General features: G+C 44.9%; 1 protein-coding gene across 4 annotated transcripts in view; it reads right to left on the minus strand.

Moving 5' to 3' along the window:
• CAMK1D (calcium/calmodulin dependent protein kinase ID) overlaps positions 1-25,433 on the minus strand; it is a 416,310-nt gene that overhangs the window by 49,912 nt on the left and 340,965 nt on the right. For all 4 annotated transcript variants that reach the window (XM_007167402.2, XM_007167404.3, XM_007167403.2 and 1 more), the window contains 2 exons: positions 9,642-9,780; positions 5,052-5,178 (listed from right to left, as the gene is read on the minus strand). In XM_007167402.2, coding sequence (XP_007167464.1) covers positions 5,052-5,178; positions 9,642-9,780 — 266 coding nt within the window. The remainder of the gene's footprint in view (positions 1-5,051; positions 5,179-9,641; positions 9,781-25,433) is intronic.

Below are 25,433 nucleotides of genomic sequence, written 5' to 3' on the forward strand. Positions count from 1 at the left end.
AGGTTCATGGCTTTACAATGCATCAGAGGGGACTTCCCTGGAGGTCCAGTGGTTAGGACTCTGCGCTTCCACTGCAGGGGGCGCGGGTCCGATATCCCTGGTCGGGGAACTAAGATCCCACATGCTGCGTGGTGAGGCCAAACAAAACAAAAACAAAAACAAACCCCCAAACAACAAAAAAACCAAATAAAATGCACCAGAGGCCATCAGTTCCCAAATACCGTCCATCCCCACTGCTCATGGATCCATATCTGCGATTTGCCTACTCGCTAAAATTCATTTGCAGCCCCCAAATCAATACTTGGGATGCTTTTGCGGTCATCTGTAGACCTGCCCAGAGCGGGCAGGGCGTCACCCGAGCGCTCGCGCCCAGCTGAGGGCGAACACCGCAACGCCCTGCCCTCTTGTTTTGTCTCTCACAGTGGCAAGACCTATAGTTTTCATGGTCCAGTCAGTGCCACGTTTTCCCACACTTTTGCGCATCCTGTTGATTTCACTATTAAAAACGGCCCCCAGGCGTCAGTGCCGAGGTGCTGTCCAGCGCTCCCAAGCACGCGACGGCTGCGCCTTACGGAGAGAACGCGTGTTCGATGAGCTTCATTTAGGCATGAGTTACAGTGTTGTCAGCCCGAGCTCAACGGTAATGAATCAGCAACAATATTAAATAAAGTGTCACTGGGCAGAGATACACATATAACAAGGTCAAGTATCGACCAGCTGGTGACAGTGCTGGGACTAGAGACCCGCAGGAAGCCAGCCCTGTATTTCCCCTGGGAGCGGGGCTCAGGGCCTGCCCGTTCAGTGCTCACGGTGACTTTATAGGACAGAACTTCTGTGCAAAACGAGAGCCTCCCCGCAAGGCCAGACTCCTATTCCAGCTGCCTTCCTGACCTCACAAACGTTATCAAATCCAAACCTGAACCCCTGGTGATATTTCTGCAACGTTCTCCCCCCACATCTTAATTAAAGGCAACTGCACCCTTCCAAGGACTCAGGCCAAAACCCTTGGAATTACCCTTGATGTCTCTCGCTTTCAAACCCTACTTCTGGGTTTTCAGAAAATCTCCTGTCCCCCACAGGGATCTTGGTGAAAGTTCGATCATGTCACCCGTTACCTCAGATCCCTCCAACGGCTTCCAGCCACCCGTGGTCGTGACAGTGACTTCTAAGTCCTGGTCTGCACATGCCCTGCCCACAACTTCTCTGACTTCCTCCTTTCTCACCCTGCTCCTGTCGCTCCTCCCACACTCCTGCCTCAGGGCCTTTGAACCATCCTTGGAATGCTCTTCCTCCCAGTAACGGCATGGCTGACTCCTTCACTGCAATCGTATCTTTACCCCACTGTCATCTTCTTAGTGAGGGCTGCCTTGATCAGTGTAGTTAAAATTACAACCCCCTACACACACATACACAGACACACACACACACTTCCTATTGTCTTTCCTGCTTTATTTTTCTGCATAGCACTCATGTCCATCTAAGATACTAATTAATATATTTAGCTGTTTGCTTATAGCCCGTTTCCCTCTCACTCAGATGTAAGTACCACGAGGTTGAGGATTTTTATCTGTTGTTTTTTCTTTCTACTGATGCATCCCCAGTGCCTAGCACAGAAGGTAGGCACTAAATAAATAATTCTTGAATGAGGCATAATGTAGCACTTACCATACACTATTCAATTTACCTGTTAGCCCTCTGTCTCTCACAAGCCTGTGAACATTTTGAGGTCAGAGACTCTATCTAATTCGTATTTGTATTCCTAACACCAAACTACTGTGCATGACACATAACAGGAATTCAATAAACACATGCTGAATGAAGAGAAGGGGAGCAGAGAAATAAAAAATTGCTCATGTTTATGAAGCTTAGGTTTTTATTGAATTCAACAAGCATCTGTGCAAAGATGAGCAAGCCAGAGCCCCTGCTCTAGTGGAGAGGGGGAGAGACACAGATAAATATGGAAGCTGATGCAATGTTGTAAGAGCCATGATGAGAAAAGGAAAAGAACCAGGATGACAAAGGAGAGGATGGATGTTGGGCAAGCAGTCAAAAGAGGGTCATGTAGGGCTTCCCTGGTGGTGCAGTGGTTAAGAATCTGCCTGCCGATGCAGGGGACATAGGTTCGAGCCCTGGTCCGGGAAGGTCCCACATGCCGCGGAGCAACTAAGCCCATGCGCCACAACTACCGAGCCTGCGCTCTAGAGCTCACGAGCCACAACTATTGAGCCTGCATGCCACAACTACTGGGCCCGTGTGCCACAACTACTGAAGCCCGCATGTCTAGAGCCCATGCTCTGTGACAAGAGAAGCCACGACAATGAGAAGCCTACGCCCCACAGTAAAGAGTAGCCCCTGCTCGCCGTAACTAGAGAAAGCCCGCGCACAGCAACAAAGACCCAACACAGCCAAAAATAAAAACAAATAAATAAATTTAAAACAAAAGAAAAAGAGGGTCATGTAAGCTGGGCTTTGATGGCCCAATAGGAGCTTGCCATGCAGACTGTTGGGAAGAAACAGCCTAAGCTCAGCTGCTCACTGCCCAAGGCATGTCTACACAGACACAAGCTCCCCAGTGTTGCCCCTTTCTTACTCTAAAAGGTCCCCCAAGAATCTTGGTGCTCAATAAATGTGAACAAACAGAATTGCTATATTCCCATAGTCCTCCTTTTCCCCCTCTTCACTCCAAGAAAACTCTGTATCTGACAACAGAATTACCCGATGGCTCCACTGCCACCATTTAGGGTAAAAGAGCAAAGGCTACATCCAAACATCAGTCCCGGTTCCCAGACTCAGCAGCGACTGACATCTAAACACAACCAGACCACTAGGATGGCAGCCACTTAGAAACCCAGAGAAACTGCCATTCCACAAGCTCTGTCAAAATGTAAAAAAGCGAAAATCAACTTAGAAAGTGCTAGAGCTTTCCAACATCAGAGCCAAATATGAGAACAGTATGATGCATATGTAAATATGCACATTCTTTGTCAGAGCCGACGTCCTGAAGCAGGAGCTGGGCGGCTACAGCATCCTCGGCTTCCTCGCCCGGCGTGGCCTGGGCAGCAGCCCCTGCGGAACAGAGCAAAGCCATTCCAGCCAGGAGACTGGACCCCATGACCACATAGGCCTGTCCATTTTCTGATGCCTATGACTCACCACGGTTGGAACCGGCTTTTTTCCTCCCTGTCTTTTAAGAGAAATGAGAATAAGCTTGTCTCATTCATTTTTATTTGCCGCTTGCCTGGTGGCTTGGACTGAACTGGAGGAATTCCACACACACACACCGCACACGCTCACATTTCCACCCACGGCCCCCACCTCAGGGCATACACATGCGTCTACACGTGCACCTCACACCACAGCTGTCGATCCAAGTCCTCCTGATGGAGTCCGGGCTCCTCCTGAAACCATGACTTTTCTATCCTAGAACGGGGACTGCTCACCCTGCCATGCAGCTCCATCAGATGTGCTGGCTTCGCAGACACGATCAGAAGCATCTCCCCTTCTGTATCTAGTGCATACACACAAGCCAGGGACAAACTTCCTGGGTACTGTGACAGTCAAGAGCTAATAGGTACTGACCACATCTTTTCCTCCCACACTTATACCATCCTGATCTCCTCCTAAATCTGGGGCTTCCTTCCCTTCCCCTCATTTTAGTCTCTATTCCCCTCAACTCTGTTCTTTTCTCCTGAGTTCCTTTAAAAGTGCAACAGCTGTGACATTAACAGTGATGACTTAACGCCCATTATCATGCAAGCACTTGAAGGGCCCTGAAGTGCCCCCGAGGTCTTTCGGAGTTTCCGACAATGCTCTGGGCCCCAGACCCGTTTAGCATGAAGCCTGCTTCCCTCAGCCTGCCTGGGAAGGTCACGCGGTTGTATCCCCAAACAAACAGGAATGACATTCGTCATATAACATCACCTCCTCTCCTTCAGGGCAGGCTCACTGTTCTCATTAAGAAAAGCCGTCATGGTTTGTATGATGAGAATTCAGCCTTGGTCTCCATTTTCTCAAAGTCTCTTCCAGTCTCAGTTCTTCCTGCTCTTAGAGCTTCCTAGCTGGCACTCACTCTCTCCCCAGCACAAGCTGATGCCTCTACCTGGAACTCTGTCCCCTGACTTTCCCATGGTCGGGGCTGCTTCTCCTCACGAAGGCTAACGCCTGAGTCTCCTCCTGTCCCCTTAACCGTCCCAACCCCTCTTCACACCTGTCATTCTATCACACACTCCCGTTTTGTCTTCTTCACAGCATGTAAGATCTGAAACGCCCCTGTTCACCTGTTTCTTTTCTGCCTGTCTCTCCCAACTAAGAGGTCAGCTCCACGAGGGCAGGTGTTCCGTCTCATTCACTGTCTTCACCCCAGTGCCTAGAACAGCATCTGGTACATAGCAGGCACTTGCTGGATGAATGAATACAGTCATGTAAATGGAAGCCTCAATAACTTCGTACACAGCTCTGATGGCCTTTCTCCGGGCCCCCAGAAGATGGAAGTTGAGTCTCAGTTATGTGTTCAGATCTGCCATAGCATTTTCTGCATTCTGAGTGTCAGGGACAAAGGATCTCTGGGGTTCTGATTTTAGAAAAAACTTTAATTTTTGGCTTCTCCAGGACAGATCAGGATTGGCTAATTAAAGGAGTGACTTGGTCAGGGTTTGAATCAGATTCCTCCTATCAATATTTTCTTTCTACGTGTTTCTATCTCAACATTTTGTTTTATGTGTGTTTGCACCTTATTGTCATCCCACATGTCACTGTAAATCATTTAAAAACATAGACACACATGACATATTTCTGGTCTTAGAACCTGGGAATTCACCCAAATCAATTCCTGGCCTCCACTCAGGCCCACACCCAAATCAAACGGGATTTCTACCCAACTATTAAAAGGTTTCAGGGGAAATCACTTCCCTTCAAACTCATTCCAGTGTCTCTCAATCTTTTTATTCCTCCCTCAAGGGAAACGAAGGCAGCTGTGATCACGTGCCAGGCTCAAATGCTTAAGACAAGCGATCAGGTTGACAAGCGGGAAAACACACACGCGCAGTCCTTACCGACATAGCCCGGGGTCCCGCAGGCTGTGGACATCACGTCTCCTTTGCCCTCCATCTTGGACAATCCGAAGTCACTGATCATGATTTTGGACTCCTCATCTTGACTGTAGTACAAGAGGTTCTCAGGCTAAAATGAAATGTAAAAAAAAATTACAACCTGTTTTAAAAGCTGGGTTAATTGTGCGAGCCTCACCAAACCACCAAAACTTAATGACAATGGAAGAACAGACTTGACCTTTAGACACAGTAAATGCCTTAAGAAAAGCAGTGTTTAAATCAATTTTCACTGCAAAGTAAAGGAGCTGCTACAGTGGAGGATTACTGGACTGAATGTCAATATTATGACATAGTATGAGTGTGTTTCATGTTTGGTAATTGCAATCATTGTTGCTTTTGTTGTGGTCATCCATGTACAATGCTTGATGTCAGTCTATTTATCTCTTGTAAAAATAAAATACAGTGTGTATGTGTGTGGGAAAAAAAATAAGAAAAGCAGTGTTTAGTGAAAACAATGCAGGGAGCCTTATATAGTATTGGGCAGTTACAGATTTTCAATAAATGTGAGTACCTTTCCCTTATTAGTATTTTCTCTACTTAAGAACAATGAACCATATATTGAGGCAACTAGAAAGCAGATGCCTCTCAGACTTGTCAATTCATTTCTTGGGTTAGGGGAACGGAGATTCCCAGAAAGAAAACTGCCTTTGCAGGTGCTATTCGGTTTCTTTTTTCTGACCCTTGTCAGCAACCTGTCTCCGACGTAAGGGTCTCTCTCCCCGCCCTAAGGGACGTCCCGTGTCCATAGCTCAGGCACATGCACTGCACTTCCCCTTTTCCTGGGCCAGCTGATACCCGAGCGCTCCGCTCCCTGGGAAACAGGGGGAGGTCATCACGGAATGAATCGGAGGTGGAAGACCTAGAGCTTTCTAGCCATGTGTCCTTAAAAGCTCTGTTTCTGTAGAAGATGGGTCAAGATGGTTCCTCGCTTGCTTCCCTGACTGTAAAATGTCAGAGCTCAGCCAGCAGTAACGCACGACATGCAGCAAAGGTCCGATTACAGCTCCCATTTCCACCCTAAGTCTGTACATCAGTGGCACCTCCGCGGCGTCTACATGGGAGGGGCTTAAGGATGGCAATCCTGGGGTAAACCAGGAGACAGCAAAGTTTCGTTTGTATGACATCTTGTGGAAAATTGGGGAATCTGGTTGTTTCTGGCAAAAAATGGGGGCGGGGCTTATGGAGACGGAGGGAGATGTTGAGCAAGCATCCCCCTACCCTTGCTGTCTCTCACAGTAATTTTCCATCCATGACCCCTCACTCTGCTCAACGGCTATACATCCCCATGTGTCCTTGCCACATGTGCAGTGGAGCCCAATTCTCTCCCCTAATGCAATGCCCCTCTTGCAGGAGTCTTGAATAAAGCCTTCCTTACCATTTTAACATGTGTCAGAACCATTTTTTTCTTTAACTGAACCCCAAGGAAAAAAATACTACCCCTCATTCAAAATAACATGATACATCATTCACAGTGACTTTAATCCTGTGGATGAAGCATAAAATTAGAAGAAAATCAAATGTATGCTTGAGGATGCTTTCAATTACTTTTAAACTAGAATAAAATGGGCCAATCAACAGTAGAAATAATAACACTTAGAAAGCAGAGGGAAATAATCTAACCAAACAGTGCACGTGGTTCATGGTTTCTCTGAAGATTTAGGGATTCGCCTTTGATGACCAGTAAGAATCCAATCATGCGTGCAGAGAGAATTTTTTTTTTAAAGTTTCTGATTTTATAACTTCCTGTCCCAGTACTTGTACAGCTGTAAAGTCAAGGATCTCATGCTCCTAGACAAGGCTGCATCCAGGCAGGAGATGCCCTAAGAGCCAAAAATCTCTCCTGATACCTTCCTCCTACAGGAGATGCATTTGGATCAATAAACTGCTCTTCTGAAGGGCAATCACCAAGGAGGGTTCAATGGACTGGTCGTTCTCAGCTTAGGTCAATACTTTTACTTACCTTAAGACTTAGTAAGCACAGCAGGGCTTTACTTGTGGGGAGGGGTGAACAGGGAAAAAGTGGGAGGGAAGATGGGCTCAGGGATGATGTGGGTGGAGACCCCCACTAGGCAGTAGGAGGGCTGTGAGGGGTGGAGGGAAAGGAGGAGGGAGGGGATCTTACAATGCTTCCTGGGATCCTATGAGGCCCAGGACTCACCCGAAAAATTATTTTTCTGTGTTTTACGGCATCTTTGCAAGACAATTCGTGGCCAATACCTGACTTGGGATGTCAATTCCAACCCTTGTTCACATAACAAGCTTTTAAAAGATCTGAATCAACACTTCCTGTGAAGTTCATGTTATACATAGCCATACTCCTGATCCAGTGATTCTCAACTGGGGACAATTTCACCCCCCAGGGGACATTTGGCAATGCCTAGAGACATTTTTTGGTGGTCAAAACTACAGGACTGGTACAGGCATCTAGTGGGTAGAGACCAGGGATGCTATTAAACATGCACAGGACAGCCTCGCACAGCAAAGAACGATCCAGCTCCAAAGGGCAACAGTGCCTAACAGGAGGGGGCAACAGCGGACATTTCGCTTGTTTTGAAAAAAAGACAACTGATCATCTTTAGCAGCTTCTGGGGCAAGAAGACACAAGAATACCTTTCTGAAGGGAGAAAGAGGTATAGCCACCTGTGGGGGTAGGATAGCATCTCAAATTGTGCTCTAATCTTAAATTAACCCAATCATGTTCTCTATTGCTCTGCCCTCTATCACAGAGTTTAATTTTCTTAGAGGTTTATGAAAATTTAATTCCTGAACCCCAACTTCCTCCACATAGATCAAACTTCTTTGTGCCTCTGAAAAGAGACCACAAAAAGGTCCTAAAATGGTAACATTCTATCCACAATTACAAGCCTGGTGATCTTAAAGTTCTACGGGCTGGGAGCTGCATGTACTTCTGCAAAAGCGTTACCTGCATGTAAAAAACATGAGCTCCCATAAAGCCAATCTGGCTTTCTAAGGGGGAAACAAACATTGCCCATCTAGGAAATGGCTTACCTGCTTAGAAATGATTTCTAGTAAGTACACCACATCACATCTCTACGGTCACTAAACTAACTTGTTCAGGAAGAGCTAGCTGCCTGCTGTGGCCTGGAAGCACAGAACCGGCATTTGGTGAGGGCACAAGAGAGCAGAGAAGGCACGGCTGCCTGGCACAGAGGTGTCAGGTCACCTTACCTAGCCCTTACCTGGCCCTCTGAAGGACCTGCAAGTCCTGAAGGTGAACTACTTGTGCTCACAGCCCATTTCACCCATCAGGAGGCCAGCAAAGGCTGTAAGAAGTCCATCAACGTCCTCAACTACCCTCGTCCAGCAGTTCTCCAAGTGTGGTTCCCAGACCAACATCAGCATCACCTGAAAACCCCTTAGAAATGCAAGTTCCCGGGCCCCGATGCAGACCTGCAGGATCAGAACCTCTGGGGTAGAGCCAGCAATCTGTGTTTTTACAAGCCATCCAGACAATTCTGATGGAGGCTAACATTTGGAAGCCACTACCCTAGTCAATGGAAAATGATTAACATGGAGAAAAGAAAAAACTTCAGTGAATTCCTATGAAAGGAAAAGCCACACCATTTTATACCTTGACAGCCAGTTACCAGATTAACGGGCAGATGTTAACATTCTGTTTTAACACATGTTTGCCATTTATTCCTGAAATTGATTTAGATTGCCCGTAGTTGTGTATAGCATGGCTTCAGTACAATATAATCCCTGTGTTTCTGACAGGAGTGGTGAGTATGTGTGCTGGGGTGAGACTTCTATCTCGACTGGTGCTGTGAGTTCTGGGGGCTGGACCTATACCTGCTGTAGAATGAAGCCACTTTATAGCCTCGGGTCAACAGCGCAGATTTTTTTCTGTTCCTCAAATTGATATGTTCGATACCTACCCTTGGTACTATGATACCTACCCTTCGGCATCCACAGAGACCCTTGGGCCAAGGTGACCAAGGCCCAGATCCTTCAATGCTATTGGTGAAGGGTGAGTATTTCAAAACCTCATAGGGAAAAGATAAGAATGGAACCAACAGGACATTGGGAAGGTTGTAATTGTATGTCATTTAACCCGTCTTTCTGGATAACCTTTCATTTCCTTTCTCCCTCACCTCACACCCTCTATCTACTGCTCCCTTTCTTTCATATGGTGGGTTGCACTGAAACAGGGCTGGGATTGGGCAAACAGTGGAGAACTGCACTGGGCAATCTTCATGGCCTCCATGGCTTGAACAAAATTACCCTTTAGATAAGCTTGAAGCAATGCACAACCTACCTCCGCATGGCCCTTTCGCTGTACAGTGGTTATTAAATGTCCCAAACAATGGCCAGCCCCATTGATCTTCATCATCTTTCAAGCTACTTCTGGGTCCCAAAGACCCTGACGACTAGCAGTACACAAAGCCCACCATTCATTCCACCCATATCTACATCAAGGCAACCTCAACCCTCCTCTGGAGCCAATCTGCTCCAACAGGTGCATTGTGGGTTGGAAAGCAACTGGAGGGTGTTGCTAAGCGACAGCCTCACCTTGAGGTCCCTGTGGACAATGCCCATTCTATGGAGATAGTAGACAGCATCCAAGACCTGGCGGATCAGAGTGCTGGCATCTTTCTCTGTGTAAAATCCCTTCTCCACTATCCGGTCAAACAGCTCTCCACCAGACACACTGTTAAAAAAAAAAAGAGAGAGAACAAATCAGTATAAGTTAAAAAACATGTGTTGAATTGTTCAGTGAAGACTACCAATAAGACCTTTCAATATGGTGAAAGACCCAGACTTTATTTCAAAAATGAATCTATTTTCAGATTTAAATGTTGCCCCCTTATTCCCCAGAAGCTATATCAGGGCAGTGTTTCTATGTCATGATGGTACAGATGGTCCAGGACGAAATAAAGTAAATAAAAATAAACCAGGATCCATAGACTAGCCAGGCCTGAGAAGTTTCTCTTGGCCTTTGCCTCCATCCTGCTGGGACAGCATTAACTCAGAATAACCTTCCAGAATATCAGCATCATCAGTTATAGGGCGATGACACTGGATAAGATGCCTCCTTTGCATGCGAGTATAGCCTTAAAGGTTTGGGCGGTGGGAGGGGTGCTGTGGGCAAAGCAGGAAGCAGCCAACAAGACGTCCGGGTTCTTGACCCAGTTCTGCTCCTAAGATGCTGAGAGGATGGGCACTCCTGGAATCTTTGCACCTCAGTCTTTTTATCTGTAGAAAGAGGTAGTTAATCTAGTCAACCACTCCCTGAGAGGCATCAGAGCCTCAAAGCCACTTGTGATTTACAAAAAGAGATAGAAGAACGACACTCCATTACATTGTTTTACTTTGGTTTTTGTTGAGAATATTTCATTTCAATTTCTTTGAATTTCAGATTGCATTACCATTTTTTTTGTATTTATCAAAAGGGGACCTAGGTCGCTAAAGGTTAAAAAGCCTTGGTGGACAGAGACCCTTTCAGCTCTGAGATTTGATGTTGCTCTGAGTTGAACAAAGTAACAGAACTGTAAAATCCTGAATAGAAACAACTCAACTGATACCTTTGCCTTCAAATTCTTGGAGTACAGACCTCTCTAAGAAAAACAGTGCTTTGTGCAAATAATTAAGGCACCCCTTGAAATTAGCTTCAAGGGATATATCAGCACTATTTTAATAAAAGAGAAAAAAATTTTCCAAAAACAAAATGAAAAAGGTGTATGTGAAACGTTAAGATCATAAAAGTTTCACAAACAACTTTTACATCTTTAAAAGACAGGCCCCAGCAGTAACACACATACATACACTAACACACAAAGCTATGATTCATTTTCTTCAAGTCAAGGCAATTAACGTTCAGTAACTGAGCCACTGAAATGTTCTTTTTAAAAAAAACTAATAAAACACAATTGCAGCTATAAAAGGCCTATGTATTAGAGTCTTTCCCATTACATATAATCATTCCAAGCCATATTGCGCTTGCATAATGTCTCATTTCCAAAGCAAACTGAGCAATCTAGATAAAAGAAGAAGGACGCTCAGGAGAAATAAAAAGCAATTCAAAGAGTGAAAAGAAATACAAACAGGGGAGCAACTACATTCTGACGACCATGTTGTCTACATTATCCGTCCTTAGGTAAGCCCAGATCCCAAGACATTCCCTCTCAGCAACTCACATCAAGTTCTTGCCACTCTTCATTTTTCTGGAACCTTCTTCCAATGATTTCAATGGAAGAACGTTGCAGAGCTTGAGGATGTATTACAGGAGATGCACAGTTGCCAGGGGTAGGGTGAACCTGTGTGCATTCACTTGGAGGCATTCACTTCACTGAGTCATTTATTCAATCATTCATTCCACGTGTACTGGGCGCCCATTAGGTGCCAGCCACCCTGTGCAGTTGGTGCCAATCAAGGCGGCATTAGCTGCGCCGGAGGAAAACCCTGTCTTGATTGTGACCCTCCTCATTCCCTACATCAGCCCACCTTCAATAAGGGCACCGCTTACTAGTGTTCCGGTGCTTTCTTACCACTGGGCTGCCTGCTACTCACACCCTCTGCAAGGTGCTGGAAGCCCTCGAGCAACCATGCTCACCCCTGGGACTTCCCTGGTGGTCTAGCAGTTACGACTCCGCACTCCCAATGCAGGAGCAATCCCTGGTACGATCCCTGGTCAGGGAACTAGATCCTGCATGCCGCAACTAAGACCCGGCACAGCCAAATAAATAAATAATAATAATAACAAAAAAAAGCTCACCCCTTCCTCCACCTCCCACCCTTAGCACTCTATGACCTGCACTTTGCCAGATCCCTTCCCTCCCTCAAAACTGATCTTTCCTGCTTCCCATTCTCTCAAAGTCCACCTCTCTGCAATGTGATATAAGGTATTAATAGCCATTGTATAATATTTTCACTGTGATAGGTCAGCAATGCAATAAGAATTGAAGCATTAGAGTTGACGTTTAAGATACTCCTGTCACATGTAGTGTCAGGGTCTCAATTTTCTGCACATTTAGTATTTCACTTCTTAAATTCCAAACTGCACCAGGGATTTATTTTTCTGAACATTGCTCAGAAAAAATGTGATTTCCTTAGAAACCAAGGAACAGGGGGACAATTTTAAAAACTTGCCGATAAAAAATGTAACAATACTGATAAAAATACCTTAAAGTTTGTAAATCACTTTATACTTTCCAGAAATCTCCTTAAGCACACATTTCAAAAGGTCATTCTTACAGACTGAACGTTTGTGCGCCCCCGTCCCCCAATTCATATGTTGAAGCTCTAACTGTCCCCCTCCCCCCAACTGTGTGATGGTATCTGGAGGTGGGAATTTGCGGAGGTAATTAGGTTTAGTTGAGGTCATGAGGGTGGGGCCCTGATGATGGAATTAGTGTCTCCATGAGAAGAATAAGGGACACCAGAGAGTTTTCTTTCTCTAAGCCATGTGAGGACCTAGTGAGAAGGCGGCCATCTGTAAGCCAGGAACAGAGGCCTAACAGGAACCAAATGTGCCAGCACCTTGATCTTAAGACATCCCAGACGCCAGAACTGTGAGAAATACATCTCTGCCCTTTAAGCTGCCCAGTCGCTGGTATTTTGTTATGACAGCCTGAGCTAAGACACCCAGTCATTTTCAAAATCACTTGTGAACAATCAGAATCCCAGAATCACTGATAAGGAAATAAATTTAGAATTGTGGTGACGGGCGTGTCTCATTTTCAGGCTGGCAGGACACGTGAAGGTTGGGGTGGTGGGCTGCTGAGCTGACAGGTTGTTTGCCTGGAGTCAATATCCTTCTACGGCAAGCTTCCAATGTGTGCGGTTTAAAGGTCCTCTTTAGAAATGGAGTTCCCCAATGAAAACACGCAAAGCATCAGAATGTAGTTGGAAGGATCAGGGGTCAGGTGATTGGAGAAAAGGAGTAGGACCATAATAACAGGTCAATACATAAAATTACTTAATGGCAGCTATGGGAGAGAGGTTCAGCTTTAGGGGGATGTAGCTATATAGAAGGAAACTGGCTACCAAAGACTAAGGGAGCAGAAGACAGGAATATGGTTTGAGAATTCTCTACTCCTGTCAATTTGAACTTGGACATTTATTTAGAATAACCTGCCTTTGCAGTGAACTTGGGTTTGCTCAGTCTCTGATCTTCCTTGACTATTACACGGCACTGCTATCACTGTACGTGAATCTTAACTAAGCAAAAACCAAATAGTTGGACGTAATGATCTCAATAAAATTTGTTTACTTGCAAAATTTTAAGTAATGCAAATCTCTTCAAATTAAAAAATAGTCAAGAAACAGAATTTCAAAGTTGCTGGATCAAGTAAACTAAGTTTTGATTCTATACTGTAATATATTCTGTAATATTCTGTAATGCACTATTATATACAACTTTGTCAGTATACCATGCATCCACTGTTAATACTGGGCAAACCATATTGTTTTTTACATGCACTTGAACTTCTCCATCTGATTTTGGTAGATATTTTCCTCTTATTTTAAGATTTACTCCTAATTATAGTCTAAAATGTTTTATATCTTACATCACCCACACGTTCATTCAAAAATGGTACTTGTGCTAATGCTGAAAAATGGGCTCCAAAGATCTATTACTCTAAAGATAGATTTAATAAAATATGAAAAAGGCCAATGGAAACCAGAATATGTCACCCCCAAATATGCCTCTTAGACATAAAATTATTTTGAACTGAAGGCAGTTAAGAAGCAAGTAAATGGGGCTTCCCTGGTGGCGCAGTGGTTGAGAATCTGCCTGCTAATGCAGGAGACATGGGTTCGAGCCCTGGTCTGGGAAGATCCCACATGCCACGGAGCAACTAAGCCCGTGAGCCACAGCTGCTGAGCCTGCGCGTCTGGAGCCTGTGCCCCGCAACGGGAGGGGCCGCGATAGTGAAAGGCCCGCGCACCGCGATGAAGAGCGGTCCCCGCACCGCGATGAAGAGTGGCCCCCACTTGCCGCAACTAGAGAAAGCCCTCGCACGAACCGAAGACCCAGCACAGCCAAAAATAAATAAATAAATAAATAAATAAATAAATAAATAAATAAAAATAAATTAAAAAAAAAAAAAAAAAAAAGAAGCAAGTAAATGTAAAAGAAGCTCCCACTTTTCTGTCTGAAGGCAGGAAATAAATTCTCCTTTCACTGGAGACAGACTCTTATCAGCCCAGAGTGAAACTGGCAAGCAAACCATGTTCAACTAACCCTTATCATCTTAGTTACACGTCTTCACCATTTACTACCCCTATTACAAACTCCTTTGTCTTGTCCATTCTTCACAAATTTATTGTTTGCCTAAAAGGTATAAAAGCTTCCTGCTCTGGTCACTTCTTGAGGTCTTCATTCCCTTGTGAAGCCTCCTGTGGATATGTAAAAATTCAATAAAATGTGCTTGCTTTTTTTCCTATTCATCTGTCTTTGCGAGTTTCGTCTTCAGATCCAGCCAGGGACCATCTGAGGGTTAAAGAAAAAAACATCTTCCTTCCCAAAAAGGTCAAATAGTATAGTGCTGTGCTATTAATATTAGAGACAGGAGTCTGAGAAGTATTAGTGCTGATACTGGAGATGATAAAGAGCAGTGTTACAGCAGATATGCCCTGAAATTCACAAGAATGTCAGATAACTAGGCAGCGCCGGTGTTAAAGACCCGGGTGACGGTGACGTGGCTACAAGAGCCACATGCCTTAATGTGCCCCAGAGCAAGGCTGGTTATAAATGCATGTTTTCTAAGAACAATTTCCCCTATTTAATCCTAAGGGGAAGGTAGTCCTGAAACATACAGGTTGTGATTGAGAGGCTGCAAACAAAGCATTTTTCAACTGTGAAACCCCAAGGCCCAGATGACAGAAATTTTTTTTCACCCAGCCTGGAGAAAGATAAAGACCATCAGTCTTTGCCTCAATCGAGTCCCAACTTGGCAGCCCCTGGAACTTCCTTCCTCCCATGCAGGGCACCTGCTGTCTCTCTGTCCCCTGATCCTCACGACTTCATGTGTCTTTGGTGCCCTCACTCTCTGCTCCTGGGGGGACTCTCTCACCCACTCTGGGACGATTAAGGGTTTATTTCATGAAAACTTTGTCCTCAATATTTCACTCCTTCAACAAATCCCACTTTAATAATCAAAATATCTTTATTCTCAGAATTCAGTTGCACAACATCTTCCCAGACTCAATCTGTTCAGAAATTTCCAAAACGCAAACACATGCCTCTCCATGGAATGGGGCAGAGAAATTTAACCCCTTGTGTGCCACTGCATTTTGATTCTGGCTCTTTCCCCTTCTCAGTGTCTGGGTGTTGTGGACTGAATTGTGTCCCCCAGCCCCCAACTTTTTTATGTTGAAATCCTAACAGCCGCCCACTGCCGCCCCCCGGCCAAAGTACAACTCAGAATGTGACTGTATTTGGAGACGGGGCCTTTAAAGAGGTAATTAAAGTTAAATGAGGTCATACAGGTCTAGTGAGAGGAGACACCAGGGATGAGCACAGAGGCTGGACCCTGTGAGGACACAGTGAGAAGGCAGCTGTCTGCACGCCAAGGAGAGAGGCTCCAGGAGAAGCCAAACCTGCTGACACTCTGATCTTGGACTTCCAGTCTCCGGAATGCTGAGGAAATAATTTCTGTTGTTTCAAGTCACCCAGTGCGTGGTATTTTGTGATGGCAGCCCAAGCAGACTAATACACTGGGCAATTAAAGGATAGTCCATATTTGTGTACTATATCTTTGAATGTATACTCTCTTTATATTTTTTTGAAGGTTTATTGGGGGAAAACATTTTTTCTACTTTACTTGCATTGCATGCTTTTTTATTCACCTAATCAAACAGTCTTGCATCAAGTGATAAAATATGCTGTCCCTGTTTCCAAGGGGTGCACAGTCCAGTGTGTATGGGGGGTGGGTGACCAAGATACACAGATAAGAAAGACACAGTACAGATGGTTCTGATGTTGAAGGGAGAGGGGGTGAAGGTGTTTTGGAAGAGCGCAGAAGGCCAGGGGACAGGGCAGGAAAAAGTGAATCGGAGCTGTCTTAAAGGAGGAGCAGTATTTAGTCAAGTGGAGGAAAGTCCAGTGGGCAGGCAGAGTCCAGTCATTTGACGGTCATGAAAGGAGATTTTGCTGAACTAATTTTCAGGGAAATAGAATCAATGAAAGAAGCACTAAGTGAGCACCTTCTATAAGCCCACCACGTGGCATGCAGTTAGTCTCTATTTGGGGTGCTACAAACTAAGTTCAAGTTGACCATCAAGACCACTAGCAACTAATGACTTGCCAGACTGTGATCCAGGCTGGTTGACCACAGGACGTCGTAGACGGGAGAAATCCGTGGTTAGAGAAGGTTCCTGAAGGAGGTATCTGAACTTCCTTTGTGTCCTCAGTCTAGCACAGCACTCACTGAATGGTAGAAAAGTGCTGGCTGATTCCTGAAGGAAGGCGTTAGGAGGAAGATCATGACAGGCAGGGAGAAGAGGGAGACGCAGGAAAGGACAAGATATGCAAAGAAGCCGGACTTATCTGGAAGATGTGACCTGTGAGGATGAGTCAAATCACAAAGGATTCTGGAAACCACGCAGCAGAGACTGGATGGGCTGCATTGGACTGCACTTAATTCTAAGCTGCTTGTGATCTAAGGCAACCCACTTCTGAGACAGATGCTACTGAGAGTGTGACCATCTGTGCATGTGGGCATGGAGGGGAGGGACATCTTGGAACCAAAGTCCTTTTGCAGGGTGTGTACCCTGTCCTCCAAAGCAGGTCTGTCCCTGCCATCCTGGAGGCCTACTGCTTTTACAGTCTCGGTCCTGCAGGCTTCCTACCACCTTTAGATGTGCTCACAAGAGCACATCTAAAATCCATTCCTCCGACTCCATGTCAGCCAGCTCTGTAGTGTGCACTGATTTTCCATCCATCCAGGCAACAACTTTCCCTGCCTTTGGTGGGGCCTCAGTGATTCCTAACAATCATCTCTCCCTGTTTTCCTGTTTTCCAACTATGCCCCTCCAGCTCCCATCCAGCTGGCCCTCAAGGCTGGCCAGGAAAAATGTGGTTACAGCCAAAACAATGGGTAAGAAAGAAGTGAAGGTGTTTTAATTTTGTATATGAAACGTGGTGGCTGACTCTGATAGAGAAATTCTACTTTTGCATTACTCATAAAAAAAGGACAAAAAGATTTGTTGAAAAAAATTATTAGCATGCTCAAGATTAAAACAGCTAATCTCTTCCATCACCTGTCCACATTCCAAAAAAAGATAATTACAAAACCATTTTTACGGGCCCAGCATGCTTCCACTGCACCGCCCTGCTACAAATCATTTTTAGATTTTTTTATTCTAAGAGGGCAAAGCGTGTCTTATCCATACTGAATCCCCAGGATTTATGACTTATATTCTAGTGAAGGAGGAAGAGAAAGGAAATAAATGAACAAATAGGTAAATGTGAAACATTCAGAGAGTTCAAAACGCTGTGGGGAGATAGAAACAAGCCTGAGATGAGTATGCGGTGGAGCCACTTTTATGTGGGCTCCGAGATGGCCCCACTGGATGACAGGGAAGAGCCAGCCCAGTGATGATCGGGGAGAGCTTCTGGGCAAAGGGGTGAGCCTGTCCTAAGACCCTTAGGACAGCACAGGTCTTTCTTAGGGTATTTGGGGACCAAAAGCAAAGTCATGGTGACTGGAATCTGGTGGGCAGAGTAGAGTGGTTGAGAAAGACGAAGGCTCAGGTCATACAGGGCCATGTGTTATGGGTTGAATGTTTATGTTTCCCACCCACCCCCACCAAATTCATATGTTGACCTAACCCACAAAGTGATGGTATTAGGAGGTGGAGCTTTTGGGAGGTAATCAGGCCATGAGGGTGGAGCCCTCATGAATGGGATTAGTGCCCTCATCAGAGACCCCAGAGAACTAGCTGGCCCTACTTCCACGTGAGGACACAAGAAGTTGGCAGAACCTGGAAGACGGCTCTTACCAGAATGCAACCATGCTGGCACTCTGATCTGGGACTTCCAGGCTCCAGAACTGTGAGAAACAAATTTCTGTTGTCTATAAGCCGCCTGATCTATGGTACTTTGTTATGGCAGCCCAAATGGAAAAAGAGGTCATGTAAACTAAGATTTAAACAGGGGGTTTATTCTACATCAGATGAGGTATCATTGGAGGGTTTTCAGCCAGGAGACAGGGGAACTGGTTTACAGTTTTCAAAAATCACTCTGGCTGCCTGCAGTGCGGACAATAGGTTATAGAGCAAGAGTGGAAGAAGGCAGATCATTGCGGAGCCACTGTAGTGATCCATGTGACAGAGGCTGGTGGCTCAGCTTGGGGAACACTGGAGTCTAAGAGAAGTATACAGACATGAGGTATGTTTTTGAGACACAGTAGACAAGACTAACTGATGAAGTTGATATAAGGCATGCTGGAAGGAGAGGAATCAAGAACGTCTCCTAGATTTTTGACTTGAGGAACAGCTAGATTATTTGAAAAGGGGGTCCCTGGTGAAAGAACAAATTTGGAGGGGTTAAAAACAACTAGGGCAGTACTGACCACCAGAACTTCCTGTGATGATGGAAATGCTTTTTATCTGCAATCTGATGTGGTGACCACTACTCAGAGAGCTATGGTGCATTTGAAATGTGGCTAGTACAACTGGAAAACTGACTTTTAAATCTTATTTAATTTTAATTAATGTATTAACTAATGTAAATAGCTCCATGGCACTACCATATTGGATTGCATAGATCTTGAGCCTCAGGTAGGATATGGAAGTCTGAGATGCCTGTTGGATGGAGATGTCAAGCAGGTAGCCATAGATACGAGCCTGAAGGTCACGGGGAGGATTGGGGCTAGAGTTCAAAACTAGCAAGTCATCAGCATGCAGATGGTCTTCAAAGCCAAGAGGGTAGACCTGATCCCGTGCGACAGTGTAGCTGGATAAGGGAAAGGCATCTGAGTGCTGGGGATGCCAACACTCAGATAAGGATGAGCCAGCAAAGGACCAGACAGCAGTAGGAAGCAAAGGAGGCGTGTGGGGCCATGGAAATCAAGGAGAAGGGTCTAGTCAACTCTGACAGATGCTGCTGAGAGATGAGGGCAGAGAAATGTCCATTGTATTTACGAAGATGAAGATCAGGGCTGGAGGCAAAGAGCTGGGAGTCATCGGCATATGAGATGGCTTCTAGACCTTGGGACTGGAGATGTCCGAGTACAGGATTGGCCTCTCTGAGCCTCATTTTCTCAACTATACAAGGGGGAATTATGCCTGATCTAAGAATTAAGTGAGGGGACTTCCCTGGTGGTCCAGTGGGTAAGACTCTACGCTCCCAATGCAGGGGGCCCAGTTTCGATCCCTGGTCCAGGAACTAGATCCCACATGCATGCTGCAACTAAGAAGTCCACATGCCGCAAGTAAACATGCCGCAGCAAAGATCCTGCATGCTGGTGCAGGCAAAATAAATAAATAAATAAATAAATTTTAAAAAAGAAAAAGAATTAAGTTAGACAATGAAGGGAAAATCCCTAGGCAGACTCCTGGTGTGCTGCAGTGTTTTGTAAATATCGGTGCCCTTCTCCCTTTTCTGCAAGGGATCGGGGGCAGGAGCCAACCACTGACTGACAAGGGATCAGTGTGAAGGGAGCTGCTAGAAACAGGGAGTTGCAATGTGAGGAGGGTGACACAGGGCTTCAGGCTGAACAGGCAGGAGAGTCCCCTGCTCTCTTCTCTGCTCCGTGCAGACAGGCTGGACTTTTTGAAGATATCCACGCGCTTGATTAGGATGGAAATTTGTGACAATGTCAGCCTTCTTACGTAACCTCACAACTTTGTGTTGTGACTTCTGTATTAATTACATGCATTTCTATAATGAGGACTTGCAACGTGAGGGTCAGAACGTTTTTGACCTCCGATGGCACATTTCCTGAGCTGTTCTAGGTTAATGAAATACTAATAGATGTGCCAGAGCCCCAGGCAGTGACCTCGTGGTAGAACGTACACAGTATGGGCTTTATATTAACAGACGTTCTTGAATATATCAAATATAATTTTTGGAAAAATTCTGTAATGAAATGTTTGCTACATACTGGCTTTCCCACCATTAGTTCCAATGAGGAAAATTTCACTCGGCAACAATTATTTTTTCTTTTGCAATTTTCTAGTATTAAAATAATTTTGCATTCCTTGAGTAGGTAACAACTGGAAGAGATTGGAGACGGCTCTGGAATAGGTCTGGAGTATGGCGTGGTTACAGGTAGTCCGTAAAATTGCTAACTCCCATATAGGGAATTGCCAGTTGGCTGTAAGCACAGCTTTGCCTATCTTGGGTGAGTTTGCTCAAAACTAAAGGAGAACAACTATGCAATTTTACATATGCTCAGAGATTCAGAACCTGAAGACAACTTGATGGGGTCTCAATTTTATGACAAGCCTAAAAAAAAATGCATTTAATTCCTTTGTCCAGCTTTAATTTATTATATGTATTTATATTCATTCTAGTGTTTCTCAGCCAATCTGTACTGAAAATCTTACAGCAGATACATGGGACAGCGCATGCATTCAGGTAATATGAGAAAGGTCTAACAGTGCCTTCAAAAAAACACAACCAAAATAAAAATGGTCTACCTATTGTTCAGACTTCATTAAGTCTGCGGAGTTCAAGTTCACTTTCTATCAATAGCATCGACAAATGTACAAGATCACAGCTGCCCACTGTAGGGCTCCCTGGCTCTGGGCCACCTTTGTACCTGTTGAATCCTCACATATTTTTATCTTTCTAATTCCCACTCATCATTTAGATCCTAGCTTGAATATCACTACTTCAGAAAAGCCTTACCTGACCCCCAGACCAGATTAGGTCCTCCCTTCCCCCTGCCCCATTACATTCTCTCTTAGCATCCGTATTTCTGCCCAGCACTCATCAGGTAGAATCGACTGTTGGCATATTTGTCTGTGTAATGCTTGTCCTCCTACTCTGCCCCTGCCTATTCTGGACTGTGACGTCCACGAAGGCAGAGGCAATGTCAACCTCTTCACTGACACTGTTTTACCCAGGACCTGGCCAGGTATACCTGGCACAGACAAAAAGCTAACCAAACAGATGTTGAATAAAGAAAGATTTTGCACACACATACACAAAAAACAAAACAGTGAGTGGGATCTGAGTGTAGCTGGGCATGGCATACACAAGCAGTCATGCAAATCCTCAAAGTACATGCCACGGAGGGCACAAGAGAAGTGTTCTGAAGCCTACCTCATCCATCAACCCACCCATCCATCCAGCCACAATTCTCCCAGGCACCTAAACTTGCTACTGGTTTGCATGCTCTACCTATGTCTCTCCAATCATATCTCCCCTTGACCTCTTCTGCTTTGCGTTTTGCTTTTTTGTCTGGAAGAGGCCCCCTCACTGAAGGATGTTCTAGGGCCCCCGATGCACCCAGTCAATGGTTCTCCCACCTGGCTAGTCCTGGCTTTGCCCAGGTACCCTGAGCAGATGAGACTTTGTAAATTCCCCTGAATAGAAGATTACCTAAAAGCATCTAAATAAGAGAACCCTTCAGAATATTTTTATAACCATCCGTTTAAAAATCATGTCAAAAATCTGTTTAGAATGATTTGCTAAAGGGTGAGTTATGAGTGATATAGAGCAGGGTGTGGGGACAGTGTGACCCCCAGGGTGTAAGTGCCTGTCTGGTACTGTCATGACCTAATCCGTGCCCCACGGACTGGATGGGGCAGATCAAAACAGACCAAAGCCGTTTGCAGAACGAAAGCAGTGAAGCCATCAAAGTTTGCTGTCGTTTGCGAATTTTGATTGATAACTGTTTTAAACATTCCCTTGTAATTGCGCAAATATACATTATAAACTGAAATGGCTTCTTCAGTTAATTTGCTCTTTTAGAATGAAGATAATGAAACAGACCAGGTTCCAGACATTTCACTTAAGTATCCACTATTGCTCTGTCTCACTCAGCTCAAATTCCTCCAAGTCTGAGAATATATAACAAAACCTCCACTCATAGACTCACATATTTCCCATGTGTTCTAGTCCTTTATTGGGCAAAAAGAATTCTTGCTGATGGACTTCCATTTTTTTCTAGCACCCATACATTTACCCTCCACATGTAGCAGAGTGGAATAAGATGCATCATGACATTGAATGTGATCACTGCAACATATCTGAAGATAACATATGACAACCTACAAAACCTCATCATGGTTGTATTAAGTATGAGTCTTAACATAAAAACAAAGAAAGGTCTTCTCCAAAGTTAATAGGTCTTCTAAAGATGCACACCACTAACCCCGAGGAATGAAGAGCAGCCTTGTGAAAACCATCTGAATTTGGGTGGTAATTTACTACCTCCGAGGCGCCAGGCCCGAAACGTAGGAGCTGCCTTTAAACAAAGATTGACAGTCAAAGTGTGGATAACTGGTAAGACCTAAAGTTCATGCTTTCACACCTGAAATTATCTCTTTATAAAAACAAATTGTTTGTTAAAATAAGAGTATGAAACTTTAGTTATCATCAAATTTAATAGAGAAACAGAAGTCATGGAAAGGATTCGGGCCTCTTCAGGCCACTCTTCGCTCATCATCCATCACCGCTAATGAACACTTGGGGCCTCTCCCTACTCCGTCTGCTGCCAGCAGGAGCTTTGAGACGTGGGCGCAGTAAAGAGCCCCTTCTGGTGGTCTGTGTATATATAGTCGCTGTCCTTGTCACCAGAAAATTCACTCTGGTCAGCCAATGACCCCAGATCAGAAGCTTGTAGCAACTGCCAGTGGTTTTTCAGGTTCCAAAGAGAAAGCTCCTTCCAGGAACTCTCTTCTTTCCCTCATCACGTTCTAAGCCTGTCCTCAGGGAGGACTCCGAGCCACACACCCTGCCTGCCCGTCCCTTTCCTGACCCTGAACCCGAGTCCCCGGGTTCACACGAGCCTCCTGCGTCTTCCCCCTCCTGCTCTCTCAGTGTCTGGGCATGGATGGCTCTTCACTGCTGCAGTTCCACAGCAGACCTCTGACAGAATTATTCCTTTCTCAGGATGATTCTGAAAGACACACCCAGCATGCTTGCTTTTGAACTGTTTAAAAAATATATTTAACAAATAAGAAAAGTTTAAATATCATGCATGAGCTGTGAGGAGTGAAGAGAGGAATTAAATTACATTGTCCTGGGCCAGACCAGAAGCCAGGATAATGTCTTAGCTTCCCTTTGCTGCATCTCTGACTGGGGTTTTGATGGCTGATTTTATTTGTCAGTTTGACTGGAACACAGGGTATCCAGGTATTTGGTCAAGTGTTATGCTGGGTGTGTCTGTGAGGGTGTTTGGGGATGAGATTAACATTTGAGTTGATGAACTGCGTAAAGGACATTGCCCTCCGCAATGCAGATGGGCCTCAACCAATCAGTTGAAGGCCTACATAGAACAAGAAGGTTGAGAAAGAGGAAACTCCTCCTGCCTGAATTCCTTCTAGTTGAGCATTGGTATCTTTCCTGCCTTTGGACTTGAACCAAAATGTCGGCTCTTCCCAGGTGTTGAGCCTTTGAACTACAACTACACCACTGGCCCTCCTGGACCTCCAGCCTGCTGACCCTCCCCTGCAGACCTTGGGACTTGTCAGCCTCTAACAAAGTGTGAGCCAGCTCCTTACAATAAATCTCATGTATGCGCACATCCTATTGGCTCTGTTTCTCTGTAGAACCCTGATGAATATATTAACACAAGGACTTTCAGCTTCCGGGTCTCGGAAGCTTCTGGGAGTTTATAGGACTCCTTGGCTTAACCCCAATGAATGGCATCACCTGCTGTATTCAGGAAGATGAATTCCTGGTCTCCAAATGTAGGGACCTTGGAGGCCAACAGGTCAACCCTCTCCTTTTACCAATGAGGGAAGTGATGTTCTGAGCTATGGCGTGACTCACCTGTGGTCACACGGTTCACAGATGGCACGGCCCCTTGGCACTGCCTCCTGGTGTCTCCTGTGAAAAGACCCCTTTCTCAGCAAGTCTAGTCACTAACCTATAAGAGAAACTGGAGAGCAGAAAAGACAGTGTGGGAAAGACTGGGAAATGAAGATCAGAATCACAGAGGTGGCCCGGATAGGAAAACAAGAAAGTGAAAGTGGTTTCAGGAGTTGTCCGTCTATTCAGAGATCCCCACGCAAACATTCTCCCGAGTTGGAATGGACAGCATGGAAAACTCACATTTCTAAGTGATTTACCCACTGTTCCAACTTCCCCCTCAATTTCCAGCAAGCTTTTCTAAGATATATGAGCCCCAAGTGGGCGGATCTGAGATACAGTATCTTATGTTTTTACTTTTACAGGTAACACAGGCGTCGAGCCAAATTCTAAGTGTATCTTTGATGACAAAAATGCTGCAAAGCCAATTAGAAGTCTAAAACGCTGTCCAAGTGCCAAGTGGGCCCTAGGACACACCTTCAACAAAGCTGTTGTTTTTGAATTGTGGTTTTCTTGAACAAAGTTCTTTCTCAGCCTACCCTTTCCTAAATTTGGCAAAACAAAAACACCAATGAAAATCCACATACAGCAACATTAAAACCCCACAACTGCATTAGGTAGAGACTCACTTTCTTATTCTCTTCAGTACATTCTGTTTCTAGTGTTTTCACCTGGTGTGCGTGTATGCATGTGCATGCCCGTGTATTCAGAAATGACTATGAGCTTTGGTCAATCCGGGTCTTACAAATCAGCAGGTCCTCATCAATGAGCGAGACCGGAATGGGCACCCTCTTGGTCCCTCAAGGGTCAAGGCCCTCAGCAGTGATGGCCCCCAAACCTACTCATGGAGCATATACAGTGAGGCTTTGCAGGCACAGAACTGAGAGTCTCAAGCATAGAACTCGACTTTTGTTTTTAATGTTCACATTTCTTTGCCGCCAGCATCTTTTAAAATGTGACCTTCTGTTTCATACACGCGAAGATGGCTACCATTTTAAAACAAACAAAACAAAAAAATGGAAAACAACAAGTGTTGGTGAGAATGTGAAGAAACTGGCATCCTCAGACATTGCTGGTGGGGATATAAAGTGGCGCAGCTGCTCTGGGGAAAATGTTTAATTTTTGAGGAGTTTGGTGACTCCTCAAAAATTAAACATAGAGTTACAATATGACCCAGCAATTTCATTCCTAGGTGAATGGCAAACATTTTTCATATTCTTTATGTTCATATAAAAACTTGCACATAAATGTTCAGAGCAAAATTATTCATGACAGCCAAATTTCCATCAACTGATGATTAGATGAACAATAGTGGTATATCCATATAATTCACACAAGGAAATATTATTCAGCCATTAAAAGGAATGCAG

The sequence above is a fragment of the Balaenoptera acutorostrata genome, chromosome 3 (assembly GCF_949987535.1).
Source record: "Balaenoptera acutorostrata chromosome 3, mBalAcu1.1, whole genome shotgun sequence".
NCBI lineage: Eukaryota > Metazoa > Chordata > Mammalia > Artiodactyla > Balaenopteridae > Balaenoptera > Balaenoptera acutorostrata.